Source organism: Eumetopias jubatus, unplaced genomic scaffold, assembly GCF_037043125.1.
Source record: "Eumetopias jubatus isolate StellerSeaLion01/CBP00866 unplaced genomic scaffold, mEumJub1_p1.0 scaffold_7, whole genome shotgun sequence".
NCBI classification, from domain to species: domain Eukaryota; kingdom Metazoa; phylum Chordata; class Mammalia; order Carnivora; family Otariidae; genus Eumetopias; species Eumetopias jubatus.
The window spans coordinates 123,346,923-123,364,686 of record NW_028274813.1 but is presented as its reverse complement, the minus strand read 5'-3'; the positions used below and the strand labels follow the sequence as shown (position 1 = coordinate 123,364,686).

The window sequence follows — 17,764 nt, the reverse complement described above, 5'->3', positions numbered from 1 at the left end:
CCTGTGTCTCTTTCCCTTGGCCCATGGTCTGGCACCGTCACTCCATAGAGGTTTTTAGTAAAAGTTATTGAAGAAAGGAAGGAAAACCTTTTTGCATTAGCAGAAATATGGATATGGATCACTATGGCTCATGTTTTCATATCGTAGGCACAAAGTGACAGAAAGGCACTTAGGACACATCTAGAGAATAAAGAAGCATCCCCTTGATGGCATTTTATGCTTTAGAAGTCAAGGCCCACATCTGGAGGCCATCTTGTCCTCAGCTCAGGGTCCCGTCTTCAGTCACCTCTGTTTTGTACTCTCAGCCCTGAACCCCCCCAAAAAAACAGTAGAAATGTCTATCTCCCCACATCAAAAAAAAAAAAAAATGCTCCCTCATTTCTAAGACTCACATTTTCTCACATTGTCACATTTGTGAGATGGAATTGCATCTTGTAGTCATTCCCCGGGGAAACTTGGCACCAGGAGAGGTGATGGGGACGTCCACCAGCCACTTCAAGGAGATGGTGTCTTCACCTCCGTGACCTCTGATGGACTGGTTACACTGGGAGCGCCACGTGTGGTTGAATTTTAATTAAAATCTAAAAACATATTTGTGGTGTTAAATGTCATTAGAAAAATTGAACTCCGGGGGCGTGTGGGTGGTTCAGTCATTAAGCAGGTCATGGTCCCGCGGTCGTAGGATTGAGCCCCGCATCGGGCTCCCTGCTCAGCGGGAAGCCTTCTTCTCCCTCTCCCACTCCCCCTGCTTGTGTTCCCTCTCTTGCTATGTCTCTCTCTGGCAAATAAATAAAATCTTAAAAAAAAAAAAGAAAAGAAAAAGAAAAATTGAACTCTGCTGTAGTAGCAAAATTTATTATGTATACAGAAGATTGCCTGTCATAGACAGGCAGTGCAATTAAAGGCTGTAGAAGTTACCAAGTCTCTCTGGATCGATCTATATTAGGAAGCCCTCAGCTTCAAGGAACACAACCATAACTCGATGTGGCTTGAACAGTAAGGCTGTGTGTTATCTCAGCTGAAAGACAAGAGGGAGGAGGCTCTGGGGCAGGTTGGGTCAGTGGCAGTGTGACAGAGGACCTGGCTTTGTCCCTTTCCCCAGCCATCACCTTCCACCATAAAACATCCAGAGGAGGAAGAGAGCACGGTATCATGCTGCACTCTTCAGATCAAAGGAACTTTCCCTGGGAGCCCTAAGATCTGCTTTCCCTCACATCTCCTGTACCACATGGCTTAGGGCTGCTGCCCGGGAAGTAACCACTGTAATGTTTGACTTCCAGAATGACTATGACGGCTTAGAATATGAACATGAGACAGGTCTGCATGGTGTTGGCAAATGTGATGGTTCATTTTATGTATCCACTTGACTGGGCCTGGGGCTGCCCAGATATTTGGTCAAACATTACTTTAGATGTCTCTGTGAGGGCATTTTAGGGTGAGATTAACATATAAATTGGTGAACTTTGAGTAAAGCAGATCACTCTCCCCGTTGGTGGGAACTTGACACGCTTTGGCCAATGGAATCTGAGGAGACAGGATGCAAGCAGAGGGCTGTGATTTGTTGTGGGAGAGCATGCCCCAGAGAGCCACTGACCCTTACTTACCCTGGATCCCTGAAATAGTACACCTGGAGCAGATCTGAAGTCATGCACAGTCTGAAGCCAAGTTCAGATGATCCACAGGCCAGAACAGAGCCACTTGGAGTGCCACAGGGGTGAGCTGAACCACAGTCGACCTGCTGACCCCCAAACATAAGAATAAATGCATGCTGTCATAGCCACAATCTGTAGGATATTTGTTATGCAGCAATATTATGGCAAAGGCTGACTGATACACATTGTTATTTAGGGCTTTCTATCTCTCAAAACGGAATCAATTCTAATACAAATGACTAAATTAATATACTTGATATTAATATACTAATTTTACATACGTATTAAATATAAAACGTATTTGTCTTAGTCCATTTGGGCTGCTGTCACCAAATACCACAGACTGGGTAGCTTATACACAATGGAATTTATTTCTTACAGTTCTGAAGGCTGGGAAGTCCAAGATCACAGCGCCAGCATGGTCATGTTCCGGTGATGGCCCTCTTCTTGGTTCATAGCCGGTGCCTCTTGCTGGGTCCTCACATGGTGCAAGGGGCAAGGGAGCTCTCTGGGGCCTCTTTTATAAAGACACTAATCCCGTGACCTCATCACCTCCCCAAAGCCCTACCTCCTTATCCTATCATCTTTGGGGATAGGATTTCAACATATGAATTTGGAGGGGGAATACAATCAGATCACAGCAATATTTGTATAATAAAAAAACAATCTCTAGTGAAAATGAGTGACTCTCAGGAACTTCATTTTGAGTGAAAAAAAATAAGTCTCAGAAGAATACATATAATCCCACTTAAAGTTCAAAGCCTGCAAAACGAAATAGTATTGGAATGAGGTATATGCACAGGAAAGGAATCTATAAAGCAAAGCGAAGGTACAGTAAACACAAAATTCCAGATTATGGTTTCCGGGGGCAGGGCCAGGGTGGGAATGGAGAAGCCAGACAGGACGCTCTAACGGTACCGCTCACATTCTGTCTCTTACGTTGAGTGGTGGGTAGAAGAAGGGTCCACCCAGCAGGACACGCAGACTTTGTCCCCTCTCTGCAGACAGGGGAACCTCTGGATGCCTGCTAACTATAGTGAGGTGCTGGTGAGACATGTAGAAGTTTCCACTGACTCAGGGTTTACAGGAATATGTAAGAGAATTTGACTTTTGTTTGTAACCAACATTTCAAGATTTAAAATAATTTGATTTATGCATCTTACAAGTTTTGATTAAGTATGAAGTGTTTAAATGTTTAGGAAAATTCTGCTTCATACAATGAGCAAGAAAGCCAAGTCACAGGGCTATCTGTCTCCAGACACAGAAGTCCTTCGGATATTAAGATCCTAAATAATTATGTAAGAAAAAAGTGGTAAATAACTGCATGGATAAATGTATTTTGTGGTTGGTAATGGTTCTTTTTCCATCTCCAAAAGTTGTGATTGAGTTGAGGTGCATTTTGTGAGCTGGACTAGAAGAGAGGGGGTAAGATATTTCTCTGGAGAGGGGCCCTGACATCCCAGTGTGACATGGCAGGGTTTCCCGAGGTCATGAGTGTCCAAAGATGAGTGTGGATGAATCTTCACAGCCACGTGAGCAAGAGTTGCCAAAGTGATGTCTCTTGGAACAGCGAAAAGTCCCACACCAGACAATGAAGCACATTTCTGTCATTTCGAGGAGATACTTTGCTCTCATTTCTCTTCAAAAAGTGTTCAGAAGCCCCAAGGGCCAGGCTCAGAGCACTTTGCTACCTAATCAAGAGATTTTTAATGATAGAACCTTTACAACTTCAGCTGTTTGTTTCCTGAGCTGTGCTATTCCATATGCTGGCCCCCAGCACCCCAAGAGGTGAGGGGTATGGGCCTGGCCAGCAAGTGTGTTCACTGCTACGGCCCTGTCAGGGCCCCAGCTCTTCTGGGTTGCTGAGAGGGCAGTTGTTGTGCCAACTGGGGTGTGGTCTAGAAGGAAGAGCCACAGGACAATGGAGGAGTGGACTGTCAGGAGTGTGGTTTCGCAAGCTCCAGGAAGAAAGCAGTGTGGGCAGGTGAGTCCAGACAGCTGGCTGTTTCTGCCTGAGGTCACTGCACCAGCAACTGCCCACGGGAGCCCTGCCAGGGCTAGGCTGGACTCTATCTTTGTAGCCCCTGTCATATCAGCTTACAAGGGCCCCTCTTGTCAGATCACACTCCCTCCCCAGGAAACTGCTGGGGGTGGTGTGGATTGTAGAGGTGGGGTGGGGTGCCCAAGGCTAGCTCTGAGTCCTGGCCATGTCCACCCGTGCATGTCCATCCTCAAATTCCAAACCCAAGCATCAAGGCCAAGGACTCATTACACCAAAGATCTGCCAGGATCCAGAGTCAGTTTCAGAAAGCTGGGCTTTCAGGTATGCAACAGAGTGGGGGCCAAGAGGGAGCTCACAGGTCTGAGGGGGGCCTTTGGAGGATGTATATATGGACATCTAAAAGGACTGACAGAGATGTAGTAATTACCTGTGCAGCTGCAGATGACAATAACAAGAAAAACTGAGTTTGGGTTGGAAGGCTACTTGGCGTTATCTAACAGCATTTAAAACGCACATACTCTTGGGGTGCCTGGGTGGCTCAGTTGGTTAAGTGTCTGCCTTCAGCTCAGGTCATGATCCCAGGTCTTGGGATGGAGTCCCACATCAGGCTCCCCACTCAGCGGGAGGTCTGTTTCTCCCTCTACCCCTCCCCGCTGCTTGTGCTCTCTCTCTAATAAATAAAATCTTAAAAAAAAAAATAAATGCACATGTCATGATTCCAAGTTATAAATTTCTCCTGTAGATATACCTACACATCTGCACAAAACATTTTGCATACAGACATTTACTGTAGGACTGTTTGCAGGACCAAAAAAAAAAAAAAAGAAAGGAAACAACCTGAAAGTCCACCACTAGGGAACCAGTTAAATCAACGAGCATATCTACATTATGAAGCATTACTACATGGCCATTAAAAAGAGCAAGGAGGATTTACGGTGCTGATACAAAAAGATCTCTAAGATGTATTGTTAAATGAAGAAAGAGGATCACATCCCACAGCTGTGTGAAAAAAGTGGGCTTGCACATGCGCAGCCTGTACCTGGAAGGATATCCGAGAGACTGACCGCAGGGTGGTTTTTGCGAAGGGGAACTGGGGAACTCAGTGAGGAAGACACACACCCTTTTGCAATATTTGAATTTTTAAATTATATGTATGTATTCCCTAGATTAACCAAATATTGACATTTTCAGAAATAGGACTTGGAATGAACTGTGGCTACTACAGAGTCCATACATATGGTCTACGTAGTTCTTTATAAGGTGAACGGGCCACCATTGTCGTCCCCCCGCCACGGGGGCGCCAGCAATGGTGGAAGAGTGAACGCACAGATGAAATCAGGAAGGAAGCAAATGGAAGTGCGACTGTGAGCCAGGAGGTGGCGCTACAGAGCACAGGCCGGGATTCACCCTGTGAAGGGTACTGGGTACTCGGAAAGGGAGGGTACTATTTATATAAACATGCAACAGTTTCTGCACCTAATTGTCGCTCCCTTCAAGTAGTCTGCCGAGAGCCTGGATACCCAGAGGAATCTCTGAGCTCAGAGCCTTAAACATATATCAGAGACTCCTGCTTAATCTTTTTTATTAATTTATTTTTAAAGATATTTTTTTATTTGACAGAGACAGAGACAGCGAGAGCAGGAACACAAGCAGGGGGAGTGGGAGAGGGAGAAGCAGGCCTCCCGCCGAGCAGGGAGCCCGATGCGGGACTCGATCCCAGGACCCTGGGACCATGACCCGAGCCGAAGGCAGACGCCTAACGACTGAGCCACCCAGGCGCCCCCTGCTTAATCTTTGTCTACGGAGGATGGATCTAAATTTTGGAAACAGTCAAATGTCCTTTGGCCACACGTTGGTTAAAGAAGTGAGAGCTCAAGTCAGGCGCTTAATCCTTTGGTTAAAAAACAAAACAAAACAAAACAACAAGGCATAGAGCCAAAGCAAGCTGCCGCTCTGACGCTTCTTAAAAATAGGTTCGGACAGCTAAGCCCCAAAACGGTGCTAGAAAGATAATGCGTGCCTCGGCAGCGCCGCGGGAATGAGACTCGGGTTCCCAGGGGACTACTTGGAAGCGGGCCCCGCTCACTCGGAAGGGCAGGTTCGGCGGCTGTGCGGAGAGCTGGTCCCGGCCTCGCCCTCCGGGCGGCGGGCGGCGGGCGGGCGGCCGGGCGGAGGCGCGGGGCTCAGCTCTTCTTGCGCAGCTGGCTGTACTGCGCGCGGCCCAGGATGGGCTCCATGACGCTGGGCCGGAAGAAGCTGTCGCTGACCCTGCGCCTTGGCTTCTCGCGGGCCACCGCGGGGAAGGCCGGGCGCGGCGCGGCGGGCGCGTCCGCCCTGTCCTCCGGCCCCGGGCCGGGGGGCGCCGCGGCACTGCGGGCGGGTCGCAGGCTGCCGCGGGGCTGCGGGGGGCGCGGCGCGGGCTCGGGGCTCGCCCCGGAAGCCCTGCGCTCCGCCTCCCGGCGCTCGGCCTCTTCGATGTCCCGGAATTCGCTCTCGGGCTCCATCAGCGACAGCCTGGGGAGCTGAGGGCCCGGCAGCCGTGTTAGGGCCCCGGCCTGGCCCCTCGTCCTTGCGCCTCCCATCCACCGCTTCTCCGGGCCCCTCGCATGCACCCCTCCCAGGAGCGGCCTTACGGAGAGCACAACCTGGGGTGTGGGACGCGGGCGGGGGAGCAGGGGAGACCGCTGACGCCTTGCCCTCTCCCATGGTCTCCTCGGCCCAGACCCCCAAGGCAAGGCAGGCAGCCCCCCCCCCTCCCAAAGTGCCTGGACCCCTCGGGTCTCCCTCTGGGGTCGCTCCGTGGAAAGTCAGCGGCTTTCCCACCATCCCTTGGGCCTGAGCCGTGCGCTAAGCACAGCCCACACGTGGTCCCAGCCAGGGTCAGGGGACCCATGCCTGGCCCTGTGTGGAGCCCAAGGTAAACAGGCTGGCAGCCAAGACCCCGGCGTGCCTCTTTGAGGGACTGACTAACCCCCGCCCCCAACCCTAGCTCACTAAAGGGTGGGTGCCCGACTGGGCCTTCTGGAACCTGCACAACCTGTGCCTTGCTCTGGGAAGGGGCCCAGGGACTGCCAGAGAGACAGTATCGGTGTCTCTTGGGTTTTTCCTTTTGTTAATAGGTGACAGGATTGGGATGGCGCCGCAGCTGTGCCCTGGAACAGAGCCCACCCCCCGCCCCAGGGTGCCCTGGAAGCCTCCTTCTAGCCCCTTCCCAGGGAGCAGCATGCAAACGCCCTGAGGCGAGGGCTGGGCTAACTGGGGACCCCCAGACTGATGGTCGGAAGGGGGGCTGTGGGGCAGGGTCTCAGGCCAGGGCCACCGTCTCTATACTCTTGGGGCTGGCAAGGGCCCCCCCATCAAGGCCATAGCTCCTCAAAATGTTTCTGGGGTGCCAAGGAGATTGGGGAAAGGAGGCCCCCTGCAGCCCCTTGGGTCCAATCTGCTTTACCCGTCCTTCCCAGGCCCCTGGGGTGGGTGGGACTCACCGGCACGTAGTGGACCACCGTGTCTACCACGTTGTCAGTGACGCCCTTCAGGGCGTCTGACAGGGACATGGCCCTCCCCTTGATGGGGGAGGCGGCGCGGGCCGGGGTGAGGCGCAGCATCCTTGCCGCCGAGCCCAGCACAGCCGCAGGCGCCCACATCACGGCTGAGACGGTGCTCCCCGCGGCCTTCTGCAGCACGTGGGCCACGCTGCCCAGGAGGCCTTGCGGGCTGGGCAGGGCTGCCACCTGGGGGCCAGAGCTAGGTCAGCACCTGCGGCGGCGCGCCCCGGGGCCCTTCTCCCCACCGCCCCCAGAGCTGGAGGGAAAGAACGCGGGCGCCGGTTTCTTCCGAGCTGTGTGGCCTTGGGCAGGTCACTTCCCCTCTCTGGACCTGCTTCCTCACCTGCACAACGGGGATGACAGTCTCCGCCCTGCCTACCTTCTGGGGCTGTTGTGAGGGTCAGCTGAGAGAAGGGCACGGAAGTACTTTGTTAGCCGGCCGTCTGGGGGTGCGGTGAACAACGCAGCCTGCACGCCCTACGTCTCTGGGTCTGGGGGCCGAGGCCCACCCCGAGCCTCTGCTTCGCGTCCCCTCAGTGGGCTGTGGGAACTTGAGGCGTCCACGTCCCCCACTCGGCCTCCGCTCGCGGCCTTACCTCGCTGAGCTTGTTCTCCTCGGTGTCAGATTCCTCCTCCTCCTCAGTCTCCTCTCCCTCCGTGTCTGCCCGGTCATCGTGGTCCTCATCCTGGGCGGCGAGGCTGTGCAGCCAGGGCACCCGCACCTCACTCTGCCGCCGGGACACCACCTGCATGGCGGCCGCGGCGCCCCACTGGGCCAGACTGCTCTGCATGGGGGTGGGGGGGGGCCGGTGAGCTGCTGGCCTCACACGCCTGCAGAGGACCGGGCGGCCCCAGCGGGCAAAAGCCCTCACCAGGGGCCAGGCCCCAGCGGACTGTCCCCCAGATTTGTCACTGAGTGATCACTCTCACACCTGGGGCACGCACATCGGAAGCGTGCAGCTCTGTGACATTTTGTAAGCACACACGTATGTAACTACCACAGATCAAGATAGAGGCCACTTTCAACACCCCAGAAGTCCCCCGTGGGGGTGCCTCCCACCCTGCCAGTACCCTTCCCCCGAGGGACCACATGTTGACCTCTGCCAACAGAGGGGTGGTTTTGCCCATTTTTGAACTTCATATAAATGGACTCATGCGATGGGTCTTCTTTCACGAATAGCTTCTTCTGTTCAACATTGTGTTGTGAGACTCATCCCTGCTATCGCAAGTCAAGATAGCTCCTTCCTTGTCACTTCTGTGTCATATTCCATGTAGACCCACCACAATTTACCCACTCTGCTGTTGGTGGACATCTGTGTTGTCTCCAGTTCTTGGCTAAGGATAAAGCCTGATAGGAACGTTTTGACCTGTCTTATGGGGGGACGTAAGCTCTCATTTCTGTTGGGTTGAATTGCTGGGTCTTGGCAGGGGAGGCATGTTTAGCTTTAATAGATACTCCTTGGAGACTTGGAGATCTTTAAAGAGTGAAAAAAATCAAGGGGACCCCAGTGTCCCATGGGTGGAAACAGACCTGGGCAGGTGGGCTGGTGCCCCCTTGAGGCACAGCCTGGCTCATTCCTAGCCCTAGGGAACTCCCCAAACAGGGCTTCTTTATCATACAGCTTCAGGGGACACCATTATGTTCTGTGTGAACAGGGTGCCTGAGGTTGCACAGTACAGCAGGCCCTCCCTACTACACGTAAGGCTGGGACATGGGTCAGTCGCAGCCCCTACGGGTAAATGATCCCCCAGTGCAGGGGACAGAAGAGAACCACTACTCCCGTATCCCTACTGAAGCCACAGAACCTGGTGCATAGTAGGTTCTCAGCAAACATTTGTTTGAATGAATGAGGCCTGATGATGCTTTTAAAAATGTTATTCAAATGATGGCTGAGAAGTGGTTGTTTTGTTTGCTGACCTTTATGCTTTAAGTTTTAACTTTTATTTCCTTTGTTTTCCTTTATTCGGCCTTTGTTTCTTATAAAGGTTCTTATGAAAAAAAAATCCAGTTTATATCTGCTAAAATACACAGTGGGGGTGGGGTATGGTGGGGAGTTAGCCCTGCCTGGGCCTAGAAAAAACAGCTTTACCTTAGGTGCAAGTAAGATGCAAATTAGAACTCTAAAGGGGCAATTTTAAAACCTGTGGGCAGTCAGAGTCAGGGATGCAGCCCAGCCAGCACTCTCTCCCCAGCAGAAGGCATTTGGGACCTTGCTTACTTACAGGCGACACTTCTGGTCCCTGGATAGCAGCTAGGGGTCTCTGCTCCCGCATAGGTGGGAGGGCCCGCCGCAAGAAGCTCCCTTGTGAGGATGAAGGCTGGGGGGTAGGACTCCGAGGGAGAGGGAGAGAGACAGAAGTGTCCTCGGCTCACAACCTGTCCTTTCCCTTCTCCTTGAAGCCCAGAGGACTGGCCCTCCCCCCCCCTTAAGGCCTCCTGACCTTAAACCTAAAGTCCCAGCCCAAGCTGGAGGAGAGAATGTTCCTAGGACCAGAGGTGGAGTTGGGTGGGATGGGAGGGACCCAGGCTAGGGGTCAGCCAGAGCTCTGGGCAGACACTCACCAGGGGTGCCACACCTGGGATCCACATGGCCAGGGCGTGGCCCTGCTTCAGTGCCCGGGCTGTGGTCTGGAAGGTGTGTTGAGAGAGGGTGTTGGCCAGGGCCCCAACCCTGTGCATGAGGCTCGGCTTGGCTTTGGGGGGCTTCTGGGCCTGCTGCTGTCCTGGAGCAGGGGCTGGATGGGATTTGGGGGAAAGCAAGGAAAGCTGATCAGAGAGAGGGGGTGCTGGGGAAGCTGAAGTTGTGTCTAGGGTCGAAAAGTGGTTACCCGAGCTCTACCACAAGTGGAGCTGGTGACTCAGGTCACTCAGTTTCCCCACTCACAAATGGGGAGAGGAGGCTAAATTAGGATAGATCCCTCTGGAAAACTTTCTGGGCCTTCCCTGTTCCAGAGCCGTGGCCGGCTGAGCCCTGGCTGCCTCTTACTAATTCCCAGGCAGCATGGGCAGCCAACTCAGGCAGCACGGGCAGCCAACTCACTTCCCAAGAAGGGTCTGCCAGCCCCCCTAATGGTAGATACCTGACTCTTCCTTGGCTGAAGGGAGGAGGAACTCTACCATCTTCTCAACACCACCGAGGGCCAAGTCAGCCCCTCCAGAGGCCAGCCGGCCGGCTCGCGTGTTGGCGGCATACTCGGCAGTGTCTTTGGCTACCCCCCAGGCGAGCTCACAGCTGGCCAGAGCGGCCCCCAGGACCTTGTCCGAAGTGCTGGTGATGGGCACGCTGATGCTATTCCGGGCACTGCGAAGGCGGGTAGAGATGGTGTCCTTCAGCTCAGAGGCGATCTGGGGGAGATGGGGAGGGGAGTCAGGCCTGTGGGTCTGGTAGCCCTGAGCCCAGCTTCCAGGACGGCCTCATTTAAAGGCTCAGGAGAGAGGCATGTGGCTGTCTCAGTCTGTAGAGCGTGTGACTCTTGATCTCAGTGTCATGAGTTCCAGCCCTACACTGGGCATAGAGCTTACTTAAAAATAAAATAAAATAAAGGCCCAGGGGAGGGGCACCAATATCTGGACCCCTCGATTAAGCTGAGCTTTAAGGGGAAAGGGCTCCCGTCCTCCCTGTGCATGGATCTCCTGGCCTCTTTGCACCCCACTTCTTCCTGGCAACTTCCTAACCAACCTTAGCCCCCAAAGGCCACCTCCTTGATGACACCTGTCTCAATATTATCATGCTCACAAGGCATCTCCACTCCCAAATTCCTCAAATGTCTTGTCTGTCCTTCCCTCAGAACATGCTCCCATTCCCATCTGCATTTAGACTGATTCAGAGATGTGGCTGATCTTCCTACCAGTTCCATATTGAAATAATTTATCTTTCTCTCCTATAGTCTGGGAGCTCTTTTGTGACATAGATGCCCTTCATCTGGAAAAATGTGAAGAGCACAGGCCTCGGAGCCAAACAGACCTGCTTTCATGTGGCCTCCACTGAAGGCTGTGTGCCCAGGGCGAAGTCACTAGTTTTCTCATCTGTAAAATGGGGATACCCACCCCGTCCCAGACGGTTGACAAGAGGATTAAATGGGAGGGCTCCATAAATCGCACTGTGGCCCCTGGCAACCCCTGTCGGGCTCAGTAAATGTTTGTGGGATGAGTACATAGTTGGTCAGTGAGATGAAGCTTATTCCCCAAAAGCGCCTGTACATGGCCCTTATCTAGCAAATACCCAATGAATATACAGCTAGGTAAAGTGACTTTTTCAGTCTCCTGGTCCATAAAGGGCTGGATCTTGAGGACATGGGACTGCAATCCTGAGCTCCGATGAGTGTGGCCCCTGATCTTAGGTGACTATAGTTACCAAGTGGTCCAGTGCCGGCCCACTGGGTATCCTGGGGCGGGGAAGGGGGATCATGGGATTAGAAGCAGTGGGACCCACCCCAAGCCCCTGTTTGAGTTAGCCCCTGGGCTGTGCCTGCTTTCCAGAAAGCCTGCCTCCATCTGGCACCACAGGGAGAGAACTAAGGCCACTGTGGCCTTAGGGGCAGGCGGCCACCCCCAAGCTTGGAGGGCACTTGCCATAGAAATGAAAGGCTGACAGTCATGGCATTGTCAGCCTGTGCCCTCTCCTCTTGAGAGGTGGGACAACAGAGTACGGGGCACATTAGGGAAGAGGAAAGGGGCTCACCTTTTCAGGAGGGTACTGGAGGGCTGGGATCTTTTCCTCCAGGTGGTCCAGGCCACGGCAGGCCAGCTCGTTGGCAGCTACGACTAGAAGCGAAGGCCACAGTGGGGTGAGCCATGAAGACCTAGCAGTGGCCTCTGTGTCAAGGAAGGTACCTCAGGGCCCTCAAAACCCCCCAGCCCTGCTGCATCCGAAGCATCTTGGAACCTGAGTTGCTCCCCACCCGGCTCCTCAGCCCCTTTTAGCTCCCCGTCCTCTGTGACTCCTTGAGGCCAGGCCAGTGTCTTCCCTCTGTGTAGGAACTCTGGAGTCAGGCAGATCTGCACTCAGAGCCCAGTGCGTGCATCTACAGAGTGTGGCTTTGGGTAAGTCACAGCGTGCCTGAGCCTCAGGTTCCCCACTTGTCAAATGTGGACTAATGGTGCCTAACGTGCTGGGTTGTGGTGAGGAGGAAGTGACAGGAACTCTGTGAATCACCAACAAATACTGGCCTCTCCCTCCCTGTCCTCCCTCCCCTGTCTGGGTGAGGTTTGGGTGGGCATGAAGGACAAGGTGTGAGAGGAGGGGCAGCAGGGCCCTCGGGTGGGCCCTGTGGGGGTAGGGCCGGTACTGCTTCATCCTAGAGGTGACCAAGTCCAAGCCATAGCCGGCCCGGGCCCCGGACTGTCCATGTCCTTCTTTCTACCTTCTAGGAGTAAGATAATCAACGGTGGGAAGAGGGTGGCAGGGAAGAGAAAGGAGTTGCCCCCAGAGCGGGGGGCAAGTACCAGAGTACATAGATGCTTCTAGGAGGTACGGGCTGCTGAAGACAGAGCTCTGCAGTCATGATCATGGAGATCAGTTCTCTATGCTTTCATATATTCTCTCTCCAGATAGCTTACATTTCTTCACAAAATTCTCAAGCAGCAGAGAGCCCAGATGACTTGGGCCATCTTCTGACTGGGCAAAATGAGACCGAGTGAAGTTATTGACGGAGTTTGGAGGCAAGGAGGCTGGCCCAAGGCAGAATCCTCACGCACCCATAATTTTCTAATCAGGATGGTGGAAGGTCCTAGACTTCTTGGTGCTGCTGGAATTTCCCTCAGCCCTGTCAAGAGCCTTGCCTTGGATGCACTTGTCATAACGAGCACTGGGTGATGTGTGGAAGGGTTGAATCACTATGTTGTATGGCTGAAACTAACATAACACTGTATGTTAACTATACTGGAATTTAAAAAAAGAGAGAGAGAGAGAGTCTTTCCTTGGAGACAATATTTTCAAATGGGGCAGAACAATTTGAGTAGGGCTGGGTCGGGTAGTAGGGCCCGTACGGAGTTGCTCTCCACCTCCAGGGCCCAGGCTGCTAGCTTTCCGCTGCTGGGCCCGGATGCCTTCCCGCCCACCCCACCCCTGCCCCTCCAGGCTCTGCCAGGCCAGACCTAGAGTCTGCTGCCCCTGCTTCTGTATCAGACTCTGCTAGTTCCTACTGTTGCTGCTGGATTTGGGGCCAAAGTGGGCATCTGGTCTACCATGAGCCCCACTCCCACCACTGCCCACACAGCTCTGCCCATCCCTTGCCCTGCCAATTCTTTGGCCCATCATTGTCATCCCAGAAAAATGCCAACTGGGCTGTAGATGGGACACCTACAGATGGGGAGAGATGTACATCCATATCTGTACCTGTGTCTACAGCTGTCTCTCACTGTATCATCTATAGCTGTGGAGAAGATCATGTAACGGGATGTAGGTGGTGAGAAAGGCCATCGGACAGCCAAAAAGGCGCACAGACATATTGGCAGACAGACAAGCAAGCTACCAGACAGACAGACAGACAGGCGGTGGCCTGCCAGTACCGGAGGACTCACACTGGGTGGACAGCCTGCGGACCACCGGCTCCATGCTCCAGGCCGCCAGGCTGCTGGCGCCCTGTACACCCTTCTCGTAGGCATTGCATACAGAGGCCACCAGCGGGTGGGCTTCCTTGGTGCTGGTGTAGGTCTTCTGGAAACACTCACAGGTGCCGCTCACCACCGGCAGCTGCAGGACCCGCTGCAACACATTCTCCTGCTCCTGGCACGGAAGGAAGGAAGGCAGGCAATCAAGGTGTTCCCTGCACGCTCCTACCTCGCGGGAAGGCAGCCCTGGGTCACGGAGCCCACTGGGGAGGCTAGCCTGTGTCCCAATAACCTAGGAGGAACCCAGGCCACAGAGGTCTCTGGATGGCCCACAGGAAAAACCAGAGCCAGTCTGCTATGCTCAATCCGAGCTCTGCTGAGATACTGGGACACGGCCTCCCTGCCTGCGTAGGCTGGTCCCCTGCCTGTGCATGCGCCCCCTTCCCTCCCATACCCGTCTATCTGGCAGAATGCTGCTTCCTCACGACACAGCTTGAGCATCACTGCTTCTGGGAAGCTTCCTGACCCTTCTCCTCACATCAGCAGCCACCACTTCATTCCATTGGCCATTACGTCTTTCATTATTCTTGCCCTCCGTACCTTTTGCGGGGGGCTCTTAGAGGAGGGGGGGTCCCTACCGAAAACTGAGCACAGTGTGTGTACTCGTCCCTCTCCCAGTGCCTAGCTCCAGGGCAGCAATGCTGGCTGAATAAATGAATGGGTCGGGGCTGCGCCTAGGAGGGGTACGCTGAGATCTGCCCAACTGCACAGAATCACAGAAGTTTAGGCCTCCAGGAGCCTCTGCAGCAAAAGAGCTTCCCATAGTCTTTCTGGAGGGCTTCTATTTATTTATTTTTTAAATTTTTTAGTTAAAAAATGTTCTCGAGTTCTTCATTTTCTTTAATTTAAATTCAATTAATTAATATATAATATTAGTTTCAGAGGTAGAGGTCAGTGATTCATCAATCTTAGGTAATACCCAGGGCTCATTACATCACGTGTCCCCTTAATGTCCATCACCTAGTGACCCCATCCCCCCACGTTCCTCCCCTCCCTGGCAGGCTTGTATTGACACACTTCCTTGGATGGACCTTGCCCCTCATAGAGTGGCCTGTGGCCCTCGTTGGACAGCGCTGCTGAGCTGCAATGTGCCTTCACCCGCTGCTCCACCCTCTGCCCTCTGGAACAACACTGGGCAAATTTATTTCATCATTCATGGGCTGGCCCTTCACATACTTGAAGGCAATATGTCTGCCTTTAGTGGTCCTTCCTCCGTGCTAAATAGCTCCAGATCCTAGCGCAGCTTACCGCCCTGGTCTGGTGGTCCCCTCTAGCTAGGCTACAGTTTAGTGTCGTCTTTCTTAAACATACAGCACTCCAACTTGAAGACAGCATTCCAGGTGTGGTCTAAGCATGTGGGATATAGTGAACTTGCCACTTCTCATTTTTGGGGTGCTGTGCTCTTATTAATGCAGCCATACAATGAAACTTAAGGTCACCTGGGAATTTCAGTGAACAAACACTGGTCCTTGAGTAAAGAATGTGGATTCTAGTCCTGCACGAGGAAATATTTACTCCAGGCACTGATTGGGGTGCTTGGGTGACAAGACCTCACTGAATTCTAACAGTGACCCTCTGATGTCAGCACTAGCACTTTGCCGGTGAGGACACAAAGACCCAGAGATGTGAGGTGGCTTATCCAAGATCACACAGCTAGTAAATGACAGAGTCAGGATTCCAACTCAGGCCTGAAATGGCCTCTCTGCAAGATTCACTTCAAAATATCGCAAGGTCTGGGGATAAAGGAGAGCGCAGATGAGGCAGGATTGGCCACAGGATTGATTAATGGCTGTCGTGGCTAGTGAAGGGTATTAATATTTTTCTGTCCACTCAGGAAGGCTAAGAATTCTCCACATGAAAAGTGAAGAGAGAAAGCTCCCCAGGTCCTGACTCAGACGCCAGGGCTCTCTGCAGTTTGACTACGTCCCTGTAGCAGGGTTCTGCTCTGGAGGTGAGGACCTGGTCTCTTCCATTTGTCCGCTGAGTTAGGAGACCCATCAAGGAGACTTATGACAGCAGGCTACAATTTCTTAGCTTTCATTTTGAAGGCGAGTTTGAAATTTGAACTAGAAAAAGAATCTGACTGTAAACAAGAGAGTATTTTCTTTAACATTTGGACAGAGCCTTCGGTGGTGGTTGTAGGCAAAGCCAAAGAGGGAGAGAGAGGTCCTGGGAAGGGAATAAACCACCAACCGTTAGGATGGGTTAATGACGCACTGGTTCATTTTATGCCTCTGTGTTCTATGATTTAATATAAAACTTGGTGGTGATTCCAAGTGCAAAAGTTAGCTAAAGCCTAACTTGGGACAAGATGGGCATTATATGGGCTCACAGTTTTTAAGTTTCACCCACTATCTGAACTGTGCCTAAGTCAGAGAGGCCTTGCCTGGAAGGGTCAGGTACCCCTAAAGGTGTCACACCACTCTAAGTCACAGTGAAAACCAGGCTAGACACAAAACCCCGGAAATAATGTTCCTCTAACCCTTTCCCATATGCGGCACAGGCTGTGTGCCGTGTAACCCCGAGAGGTGCCATTCACATACTCTAGAACACGCACGACACCCCGGAGTTACAGAATGCAGCGGCTTGGCATTTGAATCTACATCCCGCCTGGGCGGACAAAGCAGGTGCATTTGCATCAGGGTTTAAAACACAGTAGTTCCCTTCCTCTCCTTACCAACTCAGCCAATATTTCTGTTCTTTTCTTCCGAGGTGCTCAGTTTTCGGTAGGCACCCCCCCTCCTCTAAGAGCCCCCTGCAAAAGGTACTGAGGGCAAGAATAATGAAAGACGTAATGGCCAATGGAAGAGGAATATAATCTAGACATAACTTGTTCTGAGTCCCCTGAACCTCTCCTCCCTGCTCCTTCCTCCCCCGCTCAGTGGTCCCCCCACTTCTCAAGCTACTTACAGGGAGGTCTCCATCCGGCAAGGTTGGGCCCTTGTTGACCGCCATCATAGCTCTTCAAGCTGCAAAGCAGAGTCCCACGTCCATCAGAAAGCCCTCAGCTTGAGGCCCGCAGGGTCAGCCCCCAACCTCTCATGGCCCCGACAAGGCCCAGGCTGCCGGGGAGTTCCAGCTCCCTCAACAGAAGGCATTAGGCTGAAGCATGAATGTCACAGACAAGCGGTCACTCCCTAGAGCCCCATTGGGAGGAGGTGCCCCACAGCCTACTTGTCAAGACTGATGTTTCTGACAAAGGTTCAGGCTAAGAAATGACAAATAAGGGTAGCTTTAAGAGATAAGAGGTTTTAGATGAAGTTAAGGGGCTCCCAGATGAGGATCCAAAAGAGACTAAAAGAATAAATTTCAGCTTTAGTCTTTTTTTTTTTTTTTTGATGCAAAAGTTCTGCAACAATTCCTCTCTTTTTAAGCAAGCATACCTGCCAGTCCTTCCCTGAATTTTCAACTAGGAAGAAAGTCATCACTTAAAACCAGCTATTTCGGCTGTGTTCTGGAAAAGCTGGTGCCCCAGAATATCTACCCTACACTCTTGGTTATTCACCTTGAATAATCTCTCCCCCTCAGCGGTTTCCCTGCGGCCTCTTCCTCTTCAGTGAAATTCTCAGGAGACCCTTACCCTCAGCTTCTTTAACTCTCGACAACAAACCAGGTAAGGCAGATGTCCCCGGGCCCCCCGCGCTCACGCTAGCTGACGCTGCCTCCGTCCCCCAGAGCCCAGGCTGCGGAGTGTCTCCCCCAGCAGAAACGATTCCGGCCACTCCAGGGAAGCCTTGGGCAATACTACTAACACCTCCCAGTTGGAGGAGGGCAGAGAGGGAGAGTTGGGTTATTTGAGCCGGGGTCCCCTGAACATATCTGAACTTCGGTAAGATTTGAGCAACTAGGACTGCGGAGCTGACAGAGATGCAGCCCCAGAGGAGTTATCCTTCCCGAGCCATGAAATATCAGTTCTGTAACGTGTTTCTGGCCCCCAGTTCTCCAAAGAGCT

General features: G+C 52.8%; 1 protein-coding gene across 1 annotated transcript; it reads right to left on the bottom strand.

The window, feature by feature from the left end:
* Positions 1 to 5,312: 5,312 nt before the first annotated feature.
* Positions 5,313 to 16,767, bottom strand: PLIN1 (perilipin 1). Its single transcript, XM_028122187.2, has 8 exons — positions 16,723 to 16,767; positions 13,723 to 13,927; positions 11,882 to 11,964; positions 10,281 to 10,545; positions 9,763 to 9,935; positions 7,796 to 7,984; positions 7,140 to 7,385; positions 5,313 to 6,176 (listed from the first exon to the last, which is right to left on the bottom strand). Exons 1-8 carry the CDS (start codon positions 16,765 to 16,767, stop codon positions 5,838 to 5,840), a joined length of 1,545 nt encoding a protein of 514 aa, XP_027977988.2. The 3' UTR covers positions 5,313 to 5,837.
* Positions 16,768 to 17,764: the final 997 nt, after the last annotated feature.